General features: G+C 39.2%; 1 protein-coding gene across 5 annotated transcripts in view; it reads right to left on the bottom strand.

Annotated features, from left to right (window-relative positions):
* plcb1 (phospholipase C beta 1) overlaps nucleotides 1-14881 on the bottom strand; it is a 1044484-nt gene that overhangs the window by 395966 nt on the left and 633637 nt on the right. For all 5 annotated transcript variants that reach the window (XM_069932441.1, XM_069932442.1, XM_069932443.1 and 2 more), the window contains exon 4: nucleotides 4313-4453. In XM_069932441.1, coding sequence (XP_069788542.1) covers nucleotides 4313-4453 — 141 coding nt within the window. The remainder of the gene's footprint in view (nucleotides 1-4312; nucleotides 4454-14881) is intronic.

Below are 14881 nucleotides of genomic sequence, written 5' to 3'. Positions count from 1 at the left end.
TGTGTTCGGAGAAAAATTAGATCTAAGGTTAAAGAGATCAAGGTTGACTTTGACAAGATATGGGCCCCATTCATGAACTATTATTATATTTTGATTACTTAGGCAGGGGAGCTCCGGGGGTTTTCTATCTGATGTTCGAGAGCCGATACTCGATTCTTTACAATTTATTTGCTGGTGACCATGTTTGGGTGGTGGGGGGAGGGGGGTGTAGATTAGTATGTTTTTTTTACTTTTTTCTTTTGTTCTTTTTTTTAACAACTACAAGAGATTGGTCTATTTAGTTAGTCACAATGTATATCTCAACATTAAAATATGAGGTGAAATTCTCAGAAGGATATTTCACTTTTGATAATTATATAAGACAAGACAATGTATAATTGATATGTGACTCATTCTGTATTGCATTATATAAAAGCTACATAATGAATATCTAAACAATGTATAGATGTAACATTTCTCTGTATCAAATTAATAAAATATGTTTTAAAAGTTAAGAGAAGGAGAAAGATATCAAATTGTAGATAGGTGCAGAAGAACTGATGTTCCCAAAACCTGAGCTTGCACCTGACCACAGCAAGATTTATACATTCTTTCTGCGACTACAGTGCTCCTGGCTCCCTCTTGCTGGTGGGTGAATTGGCTGTTGTCAACCCTAGTGTTGGTGTAGGGGAGGAGAATTAGGGCAGAACTAAGGGAGCTGTGAGGGAGAATTGATTACAAAGAATGAAGTAAAATAACTGGATCAGATGGGAGTCTATGATCAGTGACAGAATTGCAGGAATTTATCAATGATTTGGAAAAAGGATCCAAGTATGGTGATGATACAAAACTAGATGCCAGAGTGGACTGTAAGGGGGATACACAGAGGACTTTAGGGTCAGTGAATGAGTGAAGACATAGTAGATGTTAAATGATGCAAGGGCATTCAGTTTAGTAGAAAAAATAGAAAATTTGGGTACGTTTTAAATAATGAAAGAGCTAAGGGTATGAATATTGAGAGGAACTTGCGTGGTGTTGTACAGGAAATCTCTGAAAACTAGTGCAGGCAATTCAATGAATTAGATTAAATTGTGCATTTACCTTTAATGTCATAAGATTTGAATAGAAGAGCAAAGAGTTCTCACTGCAATTATATCGGGCAATGCGAAGCTATGCAGGGGAAAATACTGCCTCACATGTTTTCATGCAGGGAGCACTGGTTGCTTTTATTTCCTATGTCTGGTCTTAGTAGTAATTTGTGCCAGTGTTAAAAAGGACATTCAATACAGAGGATCATCAAAGTGGCCGAGAAGATCACTGGGGTCTCCCTTTCCTCCGTTGACAAAATAGGGCACAAACAATTACTGAAGACCCTTTCTCTCTAGCACACATTATCTTTGACCGAATACCATCAAGAAGGAGGTACAGGAGCATCAACATCAGGACTTCCAGGCTGGGAAATAGCTTCTTCCCATAGGCTGCGAGATTGATGAACAGTATCCTGTAACTGAGTAAATCAATCCAAAATATTTAAATGTATTTATTTTAAATTATATTTTTGTGTGTATAAATGTGATTAATATGTGCTGTGTATTGTAGGTGTGTGAGGCAAAATACCGTTTTGTCTGCATACAGTCAGATGACAATAAACCTGAACTTGAAAATTAGGTTCTGTTCTCCCCACTTGTGTAAGGAATGCACCAGACTGATGTATGAGAAGAGATGAAACAGACCAGCCATAGACTCCTTGTCACTAGAAGAATGGCAGATGGTCTCACTGTAACATACAAAATTCTGAGAGGATTAACAGAATGCTGGGATGATGCTCCCCTCTTAGGTATATGGAACCAGGGGTTTCGGTCTCAAAATAAAGGGGAAAATTATACAGAGCATATGAGAAAAATATCTTCATCTGAATCTTTCAAATGCTGTACCCAAGAGGGCCTGGAACTCAGTTTCTTCAGACATTTAAAAAATTCAGACATACTGTACGGTAACAGGCCATTTCAGCCCACAAACCTGTGCCACCCAATTGTACCCTATTAACCTACAACCCTGGGCTCATTTTTGAAGGGCGGGAGGAAACTGGAGCCCCCAGGAAAAACCCTGGCAGACACGGGGAGAATGTACAAACTCCTTACAGACAGCGCAGGATTCGAACCCCGGTTGTGATCACTGGAGCTGTACCAGTGTTGTGCTATCAATTACGCCAACCATGCTGCCCCCTATGCTAACTGTTAAAGGAATCAAAAGATATGAGGTTAATGCAGGAGAGTAAAGCTAAAGGTCAGGATCCTGTAGAATGGCATGGCAAATGAAGGGCCAAATGCTCATCTTCTCCTCATGTATCTGCTTCTTCAATGCTTAGGTTCCTGCCACACAGAAAAAATACCACAGATGCTAGATATCTGAAATGAAAATAAGCAGTGCCTCATATATTCACAGATGAGCCAGCATGAGTGGCATGAGAGAATAAGAGCCAGAAAGGACTTTAACTACCAAAACTACCTGAGTAACTGGGTGGTTGCAGCATTTTCTGCTTATAACTTTAAATTTAGACACACAGCATAGTAACAGGCCATTTGGCCACGAGTCCACGCTGCTCAATTTACATCCCATTTAACCAACACCCTCAGTATGTTTCAAATGGTGGGAGGAAATCAGATCCCTCAGGGAAAACCCACGCAGACATGGGAAGAATGCGCAATCTCCTTAAAAACAATGCAAGATTTGAACCCTGGTCCCGATATTGCTGGCGTTGTAAAAAGTGTTGAGCTAGCTGCAATGCCAACTGTACCACCCTAATTAGCCCTTTAATAATTTGGTCTTGCAACTGGACAGCACTGAGAAGCAAAATGATTGCATAGCACAGGGCATTCGGTAGAGTATAACACCATGGTAGTCAGGGACATGAGCTGAGCTGAAAACCTTCAATATTTACAGTTACATCTGTGGTGCTTCAACCTTCTATCATATCATTTGGGGAATGAAAGTGAAGAGGAAATAGCTCACATTACAAGTGATTCTCTGGGTTTGAAAGGGTAGAGCAAACTTTCCTTTCTCCAAATAAGGAAGAAATCTTATTTCAACTAAGGTAAATAATAAATTAGAGTTGCAATTTTTGGACATTAATTGGAATCTCCCTTGGTCTAACTTATGCAGATTTGAGACCTTTTCAACCTGTGCTAGCTCTATCTTATGCTAGGTTCCCAGTAAGCAGTGACACACTTTTCCCATGGTCTCAAGCCCTTCGTATCTCTTTCAATGTCTCTAGCTCATATCTCTCCCTGAATCGCAATTCTGCATATTCTGCTGTTCCACCACAGTTGGTGCAGCTTTAAGTGATTAATGCTTGAATAATTCTGACCATTTGCTCACCTACAAATTTAGCCACTTCACCACTCGTCACTAGAAGCACCAGAATTTCCTCTCCATGCCATTTGACCTCTCTTGCCTCCTCTAGGCATTCATTAAAAATTTAACTTTGGCAGACATGAAAAATATACATTACTACCAGCTTCTTCTTTCCTCGAAGCAAAGGCAATATAGGCTTCATGGACTGGTCTATAATGAAGTAACTTTGGCCATTATATTGCATTAAAATCACTGCATAAATATTAGACTTTGCTATTTTTGTTTTATCTCGTAAAAGTGGTTTTAAAATGAACATTCTTTGGAAATAAGACTTTCAATGTCTACAATACTTAAGCAAAGATATTTCTTCAGAGCAATTTTGCCTTCTTTTCCCCACATTAACAATATAAATTGAGGGCCAGTCACCCCATTGTCTTTTTGCCAGCTCTTTGAAGAAAGCATCCATTAGTTGCATTCTTCTGCCCTTTACTCTCCTTCATGCACTTATCTAATTCTTCTTTGACACATGCTTTGAATCTGCTTCCATCATTCCAGATGCTGACCTATATCCATTCAAAATACCCAGAGAAATGACAAAGAACAGACAGCCTTGTCTTCTGTTGATGGATGTGGGCCATCCCAACATCCAGGATGGGGGCACTGCTGTGTGTGTGATCTGAGGCTTTGCTGTGCTTCTGGGAGTACAGGACCAGCTTGATTAGCTCTCAGTATTATTTATGTGGAGGAGGGTAGGGATTATTGGCAATGACTCATTCAACTCCAGTCTCATGGGCAAAGTTCATGGGCTTGCAATTGTTCTTTGAGAAAGGGAACTTTGTATTCGAGAGGAGGGATGCTGCAATAAAGAGAGATTGGGACAGACTGAGTTGAGGAGCTAGCTTTCACTTGATCAGTTTCAGTTGATAATTTCAATGCATTTCCAAGGGTTTGGGAGCTGGTGAAAGGACAGGATTTGTACCTTTGACACCTCTTCCTGGAAGGCCATGAAATTGAGATAGGAAATGTTCACCAAGTCGGGACCATAAACCACTGTCACCATCCTGTTCTCCAGACGACTTCCCTGATTTCCAACATCCAACAATTCCCGGAGCTTCGTGTCCTGGTAAAATAAAAGTGGAATATGGGATTTAGAATGATGTATCTCCTGCACTCAGTTCAACAAACCAATTATTCAACAAGCAGACATGATCAATATTATATCAACCACAAACATTCAACTTCTCCTTATAAAGTGTATAGATATATTTTTGAAAATTCATTGAGATGTTCCTTATGTAAGGCATCAATCATTTCTCTTTCACTCTTTAAGATCAAAGATAGCAGCCTTTCAGAAGAGAACCTATTTTGCTTTTGGTGAGAGCCCCAAAATCTCCCAGTGTTGCTTGGATCAAATACACAACAAAGTCATTCCATTATTCTCAGCACCAGCCTCAATTTCAAAAACTATTGCACCTGAGTGAACTACACCATAACACAGCATGTGTGAAGCTTCCAGCTTGTGGTTGACATATGTGGAACTCTATGCAACTTTCCACTGTGAACCTCTACCTGCTGAAGTCTCAGTTCAAGGTTTCTTAAATATACATCGCCAAAAAAATGTGCAAAGTGCACAGAATAAAGGAAATTTATTCTGTCAGTGGGGGTCTGATAAAAGCTGGTTGAAGTCACAAAGGAACAAGACCGTAAAGGTTTCAGAGACACACTGAACACATTCATCAATGGTAGCGCTGCCAGAGCTGCTACATGGCAGCACTGCCCTTGGTGCGGACACAGGGAGAGCAGTAAGCGGAGACACAGCACTTGCCCAGGGGGACTGCCCTGACCTACTGTCGATGGCTCCACACAGACTTTAAATGGCCAGTTTAAGGAGCCAATGATGTTTTATTTAAAATCTTGCAACCTTGGAGTCTGGGCCCAAGATGGCAGTGCACGTGTTCGGCAATGGCCATGAGAATTTGCAGACTCTGGGGAAGCAATACCCTAATGCAGGGTACAAGTAATGAGGAGAACACCTGCTGTTGAGAACGATGAGCGGAGAAGAGGACTCTAAAGTCGATAACCACAGTGGAGGATAAGTGAGAAGCTCTGCGGATGCAGAGGCTGTGGGATCACTGAAGGTGCATCCACCGACACTCATTGACTCTGAAGGGACTCTCTTTTGTTTTGCTTTGTTTGACTGTCAGGGGTGCTGGGCAATGATAATGGTGAATCTTTCTCTTCCACATGGTAGACTAAAGGCAATTTCATGTAAAATTACATTTCTGTTTTATTACATGACACTAAAGTATCTGATCTGAATTCTTCTCCTTTCTACAGAGTTGCGGTAGCAGGACTCCATCTCCTTTTTTCAACGAATGCTTTAGTTCCAGTAAAGGACTGGGGCATATCATAAATGTTCTGATGATGGTCTTTGGGTCCTTTCACTACCTGAAGGAAGAATATAATTGTCCTAACCAACATTAACCGCACAATCATTAGTAAAATAAGCAAATACTTCCCAGCCATTATATTATATTGGCTGCTTGATTCTTGCTATGTACATAATGATTACAAGCAAATGAGTGACCAAATTATAAGAAGTAATGTATATCTGGGTATCCCATGAAAAATGTTAATACTAGCTCTATATTTTGTCCAAGCAGAGGTGAGATTCTGACTATCTTATGTTGGACTGATACCTTCCATTAAAACAAATTTGCAGAAATACTTTCATGTGATAATATCCTGAGGACTCTTTTGAAGCTAGACAGGAAGAGAAACTTGTCTTTACACAGTGTCCTTTAGAGTCACCTCAATGTTTTCCAAAGCAAATAAGAACTTTGGCAGTATAGCCCGTGTTGTTACTTAGGAAACATGGTACAGGGTGATCATCTTGTGTGCAATCTGCTCCCACACACAGGGATGTGAAAATAATCAGATTATGTTTCTTTTAATGATCTTGACCTGGAGTGTAAGTCCTGGCTAGGACATGGGGAGAAGAACCATAGAATGCTACAGCACAGAAAGCAGGCCATTTGTCCCTTCCAGTCTGAGCCGATCACTGTTCAGCTAGTCCCAATAATCTGTTCCAATTCCATTACCCATCCATGTATCTATCCAAGTTATTCTTAAAACTCAAGATCGAGTGCACCCACCACATCAGATGGCAGCTCACTCCATACTCCCACCACTCGCTGAGTGAAGAAGTTCCCCCTAATGTTCCCCCTAACCTTTCCCCTTTCACCCTAAATCCATGTCCTCTCATATTTATCTCTCCCAATCTCAATGGAAAGGGCCTGCTTGCATTTATTCTGTCCATACCCCTCATCATTTTGTAAATCTTTATCAAATCTCCCTTGATTCTTCTTTGTTCAAAGGAATAAAGTCCTAACCTGTTTAATCTTTCCCTGTAACTCAACTCCCGAAGACCCAGCAACATCCTAGTAAATCTCCTCTGCACTTTTTCAATCTTACTGATTTCCTTCCTGTAGTTAAGCAACCAGAACTGGACACAATATTCCAAAACTGGCCTCACCAGTGTCTTATATAACTTCAACATAACATCCCTTCTCTTCTTCAAAACAGCAACATCTCCACAGGGAGAACAGACCAGATCTCAGCTTGAGAGCTCATCTAAAGAACATCATCATTCATCATTGCACAGTACAGCACTGGTGTGTCTGCCTGGAGCTCTCTCTAAGTATTTGGACTACTTTGAGTCAATTTTTGTGTACATTAGGCTGATAAAAGCACTAATGAGCACAGAACAACAACTTATTTAAACTATGAACTTTCAACTGAACAACACTGCCACAATGCAAAAATATATCATTATACTAAATGATACCATGGCTTAAAGGTACGTTAGATATATAAAAAAATTATACAACATTCCTTAAAAAAAGTAAACAAACTAATGCATCAAATAAACTATTTAAAGAAATAAAATTCCAACATCAGTTTATTAATTATGTTCAGCTATTCACAAATTCAATCAACAATGAATTCACTCAAGTTCTTGGTAGCCTGATTCTTCACCAAGAGTGACATTTCTTCCCTTGATACATTAAGCAGGGACTGCTCCAACACCACAAAAGGACTGTCTGCTCTATTGCAAGTCACCTTTTTGCACTAGGAATACTGTGAATTAAAAAAGAAATCTATTATACATTTATTACCTCTTTTAATGAAATTTATGAAGCAGTAGTTTATTGTGACAGTTTTTCTTTACAAGAACCTACTTGGCCGCAGCAAGTATGAATTTCAGTGCACATAACACATTATCATTTGACAGGCCAGTAAGATGATAGTCCTTCCAGTAGATCACTTCTCCAGAGAAGCATCATACACCCTGTCCTTCAGTGTTGCCTCAATGAATGGACTTTGTTACACTGAATACATTCTCTGACATAATCTTGACCACCATCTACTAGTGCCACCTGTATACATCAAACTAGCACAGGGTAAATAACGTCTTATGTACCACAACAGATATTATACATTCTATTTAGTATATTATTGACTATCATGAATTTACTTGCAACAATCTGAGACCTGATTGCAAGACTGAGCAATATCATTTCTCCCTCTGCCTCCATGGATAATGCATGTCCCAACATTAACAGTCTGGCGCCTGTTACAATCTCTACCTTGATTGCTTCTTCAGGTCTTTCATGTTGATGCCCCCACTATCTTGATTTCCTCCGTGCAGATATGGGACTTTTCTTCATTCATATGTCACTTGTGAAGTCACCAAGTCATGATGACTTTCACTTTCTGATCTCTGCCAAAACTCTCAATGCCAGATGTTGGTTTCACCCTTCTTCCAACCTCGCTGTACTGTACTGAATGAAACTCAAGATTCAATTTATTGCCATGTTATAAAAACAGTGTCATATTACATGAAATTGCTTTTGTCTGCTGTGAGGTAGACAGATTTGCCATTGGTAGAAATTGCCTGAAGCGCCTCTTACAGTCAAGAGAAAGAGACACAAAAGAGCTCCCTCAGAGTCACTGAATGTCTGTGGATTCGCCACCAGCACTCTGCAGTCTCTGCAGCCACACAGAGTCCAGTCTAAACCATCAGCAGGCCAAATTCCAGATCCAAACCTCTGATACGATTAGGAACCCTTCAACACCCTCACCACCCTCTTGCATCTGATTCCGATACCAATTTCAAGACAGTGTCCAGCAGTTCGCAGACTCCAGAAAACCACAGCCTACATGGGTCCCTCACCTTGAGTCACCAACAGGCAATCACCTGTGTAGGTTTTTCAGTCGCAGAACCCCTCAAAAAGGTTTGCTGCCATGGTCATCGTCCCGTGGGTCATCTCATCAGCTTCTCCATCTCAGAAGAGCGGGGGGGGGGGGGGGTGTGGTCTCCTCATTTTCTTGTGCACTGTGCCAGCCCTCTGCTTCCTGGGAGTCTGTAACCCCTTGTGGCTGCTGCCAGTCATAGGCACTGCCATCTTGGACGCAGACACCATGGTTGCACTATTTTAAATAAAACCACCATCAGCTCCTTTAAAGGGCTGTTTAAAGCCTGTATGGAGCCAGTGGCAGTCAGACTGGGCAGTTGGATCCCACAGGAGTGCTGTGACTCCACTTGCTGTTCTTTGCTAGTTATAGCAGCTCCAGCAACACTGCCATTTTCCAGGCCACTGTGATTTCTCTATGGGACCTGCAGATATTTCAAACTGCCCCCACACTGCAAAACAGCCTCCTCTACATGCATTCAACGCAATCTACATTTCATTCAGGCCATTTCGGTGAGCAACAAAAGTCTTGAAGAGATAGAGTCGTCATCAGTGTTGTCCTGTGGTGAAATACCACCGGCCTACTGCAGGGGGCAACTTCTGTATCTACAGGAGTGTAAGGGGACAGGACAACATCTGGCCGGCTGCCAATCAGTCGGCCTGAATGGATCAAGCCCCACCCGGTTGGGTATCAATCACCCTCCGGGAGATAAGGCTGCACTGGCCTCCAGAGGCCTCACACTGAGTTGCTGCAGCCATAGCCAGCCTGGCTCTGTGGAGGGTTTTGTGGATTAAAGCCTGTTGTTCAGTCTTTACCTTGTGTGTGTCTGATTCTGTCTAACAGCGCACCACATGCCTGAGTCAGCTCAAGTGATATCATTTGGCTTAAAAAACTTTATTTGAAACTGATCTTCAAAGAAAGTCTTCTCTCAGAGGGTCGTGTATCTTTGTAATTTTCTGCGCCCAAGGAGGGTTGAAGGCAGACCATTAAATATATTTAAGATGAAGAAAGATAACAATCCATCAGATCAAACAACTGAGGATTATAGGAAATAGGCAAAGAGGAGGTAAGATTGGCATAGATCTGCCAATGTAGGCTTTAAGGCTGTGATGTCTTCTACTGTTCCTGCTGTGATTGGTGAGGACATTACACAGTTAAAATCTCAATTCAAAAGGAAATATACTTGCCTGAGAAATTGTGCAGCAAAAGGATCGTTGGATTAATTCTTAGAATAAACTCTGAACTTTAAGTCAAAAGCTGTATTGATAAAGTGTGAGCAATAAAATCCAAACCATCAGGGGCAAAAGTGAAGGAGGTTCTTTCTATAAGTCAGCTGAGTATCTGGGAGAGATGGCACAACAGACAGTGAAGTCTTGCCACGTGTAAAATTCTAAACTTGAGTGGAGCAGAACGGTGATGATAGGAATGGGGATGTAATCTTCCACTCCAGCTATTATCAGTACATATCTGAATAAACAGCATCACAGATTAATATTTTACTGCATGATAACATCTTCCACAGTCTTGGATAATTTTTTTTTCCAATTGCCTAGTGCTGACATTTGATTGGAACTGTACATTAAATCACAGAGTCTTGAAACCTCTGCACAAACCCGATAAATAAGTCGATCTGTCATCATGTCTAGAAGAAAATAAAAAGTAATCCAACAAAATTCAACCATATGCTACATTTCTACCATGAAATTAAATACAAATGACTGACAATTGTTAGACGTGGTGATCATTGCAATTGTGAGCCCACATAAGGAGGCATTCACCTGAAATAGCAATTGTGTCTCCCCTCAGCTTCTGCTGACTTGTTTTAACGTTTCCATCATTATTTGTGGAAGTTCGCATTTCATATTTTGCTTTCATTCGTTAATGTTGTTGCTGGCTAGACAAACTATTTGGAGTAACAAATGAGATGTGGGTTGAAAGTTTCCAGTCTGGCATTCTGTGGTTCAGCAACTTCTGTGATGCATAAGTGTTTTAAATCTGTAGTAGAGTTCCAGACAACTGATCTAATTCTAACAAAGATCAAAAGGTAACTAAGATCTGTGCTAATTTGTAGCCAATTAACCTTACTTGTGCAACTTTTGCAACCTTAGCTGACAGCAGTTTTCAACTCACAGAAACTTTATGTTGTTGACAGCTCATGATCCCTTTACATGATCCAGGGTGTGTCTACATATAAAAGGAACTGTTGTCCAGCTCAGAGGAAGATGAACAGGAGCACGTTCTGTGGTCTGGTATTAGTCAAGTCCTAAGGATACCGTACCAGAGTTTCAATGTGTAATATTATCAGGAATAATAATTTCTTTGATATTCAGACCAGGTATCAGTGGATGTCAGTTCCATTCTGCTGGTCAATGCTTCCAGTGACACTATAAAATTTCCTTGGATATTTGTTTTCCTGATCATCTCTTACACGTAATAAAATTTATGGTGTAAATGAGCTTCCCTGGGATCGACTGCTAAAGCAGTTAGCCAGCAAATAAAAGAATCCCAACAGAAATCCAGTCCCTGGTCTTCTGACTAGTATTAGTGAAAGAAAGGGTTCTGTTGTTCAAGTTTATCATCATGTGATTGTCTGTAAACAACCAGATAAAACAGCATTTCTCTAGACCACAGTGTGCATGTGTGTGCACACCCACACACATATATTTCACAGCATGTAGTAGTCTCACACACACACACACACACACACACACACACACACACACACACACACACACACAAGATACAATTTAAAATAAATGCATATAAATATTTTGGATTGATTTACTCAGTTACAGGATACTGTTCATCAATCTCCCAGCCTGCAGGAAGAAGCTATTTCCCAGCCTGGCAGTCCGCATTTTGATGTTAGTAGGTCTAAGATACTCTTTTCTGGATGGAAAGTGTCTTCAATAATTCCTTGAGATAAATTTAAGCAAAAGCTTCCTTTGACAGTGATTCTCTTTGGTCAAGAAGTTATGGTTTGCAGGAAAATGTTCCAAATTATAAGCAGAATATTGACAGGATAGCCAATAACAAGAAAGGCTTAATTCCTTCAGAAGAATGGTCATCAGGAATATTATTGATCATGCATGCTTAAAATGGAGAGATATATGTTAAATTGCCCCACATAGTATTAAGCTTAGACCAATTTGTACTTTGCAATGTTGACTTGAATTGATCAAATCCAGACAATGTTCTATTAATTCAGTCTAACATTCTGTAAGGATATCCATATATTCTAGATCTGTGTGGATCAAGTAGATTTCAAGCAGCTGGCATTTGAAATTGCTTCTGTTAAAAATCTTTAATGGCACCATTGTTTCCACATTGAGGCTGGAGGTTTCAATAAAAAGGCGCTGGAACTATGGTTACTCAATGGTTCAGGATCTCACTATCAATTTGATAATTTTATTTTCCACAATCATCAGTAACATTATGGACCATGTCATTACTATAGAACCATAGAAAGCTACAGCACAGAAAACAGGCCATTTGGCCCTTCTAGTCTGTGCAGACCACTATTTCGTGAGTCCCACTGACTCCATAACCCTGCAGAACTCTCCCATCCATGTATCTATCCAATCTATTCTTAAAACTCAAGATCGAACCCTCATTCACCACATTAAATGGCAGCTCATTCCACACTCCCACAACTTTCTATGAAGAACTTTCCAGTATCAGGTGGTCTACAACTTCCTAATTTTGAATATTATTATAAAGCAGTTCAACTGTGATTTCTTTCCTCCTTTTTTGAGGAGGGAGATAAAGTAGCATGGGTTAATGCAGAAATGAATAAAATAGCTGATCAAAAGCCTGAAGAGGTATTATATAAATGGAATGCAGCCTTATTAACTGGGGAAATAAATACGCCAATATTGAGACATTTGATAAGAGTTTGTCATAAGGTTCATAGATTGATGGGAATGAAGGGATACGGATTAGCAAATATGCCATTGGTACAAAATAGACTGATGCCTTTTACATTGGACAATAGGAATTTTATTGACTGGTCAAAGAAAGGATTAAAATTTTTAAAAGGTTGTTATTAAGGTAGGCATTTAATGATGTTTGATCAATTGAAAACTTCTAATGGAATACAAAATTCTACAATATCTGGATATTATCAATTAAAGCCCTTTTTACGAGAGAATTTGACCACTATATTTATTAATCACAAGATGATGAAATTGAAACTATTATAATGAATCCAAATCTTAAACAGTTTATATCGATTATGTATCTTCTACTTTTAAGAGATATTAAGAAAAAATACTTCCATAAATCCAAACAGAGGTGGGAGGATGATTTAGATATAGTTATAAATGATCAAAATTGGGCCCAGATATGTCATGACAGTATGAAAAATACAATAAATATAGATGTAGAATGGTTAAATATATATTTTTTATGCCAGTTGCATATTACACCTCAAAAGCTCAATAAGATGAAATTAGACCAATCGGATAAATATTTTCGGTGAAAACAGGACATTGGTACTTTCTTATATTCCACGTGGACATGTTCTAAATTGAATTCCTTTTGGACCAAATTGATTGACTTTCTACAACAGGTAATAGGGACCCCACTTCCACGAAATCTTATGTTATTTTTATTAGGAGATATATCAAATGTTTACCTGGGGTCTAATTTGGATTGGTCTCAGAAGGTTTTAAAGATTGCATTAGCAATTGCTAGAAAATGTATTGGAGTTTCATGGAAATTGGAACCAGATTTAGCATTGGAATCGTGAAATTTGAAGTTGTAAACTTTGGAAAAAAATTCATATAATTTAAGGAACAAAGTATGGAGATGTTTTGAAAATTTGTTTCCCATATATGCAAAACATTGGTGGGGTTACTTTATAATTAATCACATCAGGATTTTCAGTTAATTTTGGAGTAATCTCTCACTTCCTGGCCAGGTCTTATGCTGTAACATGTTTATTTTATATGCTATTTCATATTGAAGGTATAATTTACATTTATTACAGTTTTTTGAAAATGTTATACATATTATGTACTTATAGTTAAGTGGTGATTAATAAAGCATATAGTTTTACATTGATATCCAGTAGTAGTATAAAATTAATTTAGTTCTTCTTTATCTTTCTGTATTCTTTCTTTCCTTTGGGGCTTTTCTGTGGGAGGGAGTGGGTGGGGGGGGGAAGAAAAGTGAAAAAAGCACGTACATTTTTCTTTGACTAGATTAATTTTTGATAAAAAAAGAACTTTCCCCTAATATTCCCCCCCAAACCTCTTTCAGTTTAAAACTATGACCTCTTGTATTTATCTCCCCTAATATGTGGAAAAGTCTATTCACATCCACTCTGTCTCGACCTCTCATAATTAGATTTTACTTTATTGTCATTGAGCCAAATAAAACACAAAACCAATGAAATACAATTAGCATCCAACCAGAAGTTAAAAAATAGTGCTAAATACAAATAATTTTGTTAACCTCTATCAAATTTCCCCTCCTTCACTCCAAGGAATAAAGTCCTGATCTGTTTAATCTTTCCCTGTAACTCAACTCCTGAAAAGCTGGCAACATCCTAGTAAATCTTCTCTGCACTTTTTCAATCTTACTGATATCTTTCCTATAGTTATGCGACCAGAACTGCACACAATATTCCAAATTTGGCCTCACCAATGTCTTAAACAACTTCAACATAACATTCCAACTCCTATGCTCAATACTTTGATTTATAAAGGCTAAGATGCCAGATGCTTTCTTTACAACCCTGTGACACCACCTTCAGAGAACAATGTACCTGTATTTCCAGAACTGTTGACTCCTCCACATTCCTCAGTGCCCTACCATTTAGTGAGTATGTTATACCTTGGTTTGCCCTTCCAAAATGCATCACCTACCACTTTTCAGCATTAAACTCCATCTGCCATTTCTTGGCCCATTCTCCCAGTTGGTCCATATCCCTCTACAAGCTTTGAAAATTTTCCTCGCTGTCTGCAACATCTCCTATCTTTGTGCCATCAGCAAACTTGCTGATCCAATTTACCATATTATCATCTAGATCATTGATATAGACAACAAACAAAAATGGTCCCAATACAGATCTCTGAGGCACACCACTTATCACAGGCCTCCAATCTGAGAAGCAACCATTCATTACCACTCTCTGTTTTCTCCCACATAACCAATTTAGAATCCAGTTTACAATCTCTCCATGGATTTTTAGTTTCTTAACATTTTGAACTAACTTCTCATGTAGAACCTTGTCAAAGGCTTTACTAAAGTCCACATAGACAACATCCACAGCCATTCCCTCATCCAC

Source organism: Narcine bancroftii, chromosome 4 (genome assembly GCF_036971445.1).
Source record: "Narcine bancroftii isolate sNarBan1 chromosome 4, sNarBan1.hap1, whole genome shotgun sequence".
NCBI classification, from domain to species: Eukaryota; Metazoa; Chordata; class Chondrichthyes; order Torpediniformes; family Narcinidae; genus Narcine; species Narcine bancroftii.
The sequence above is the reverse complement of the archived record's forward strand: the minus strand, read 5'-3'. Positions and strand labels throughout refer to the sequence as shown.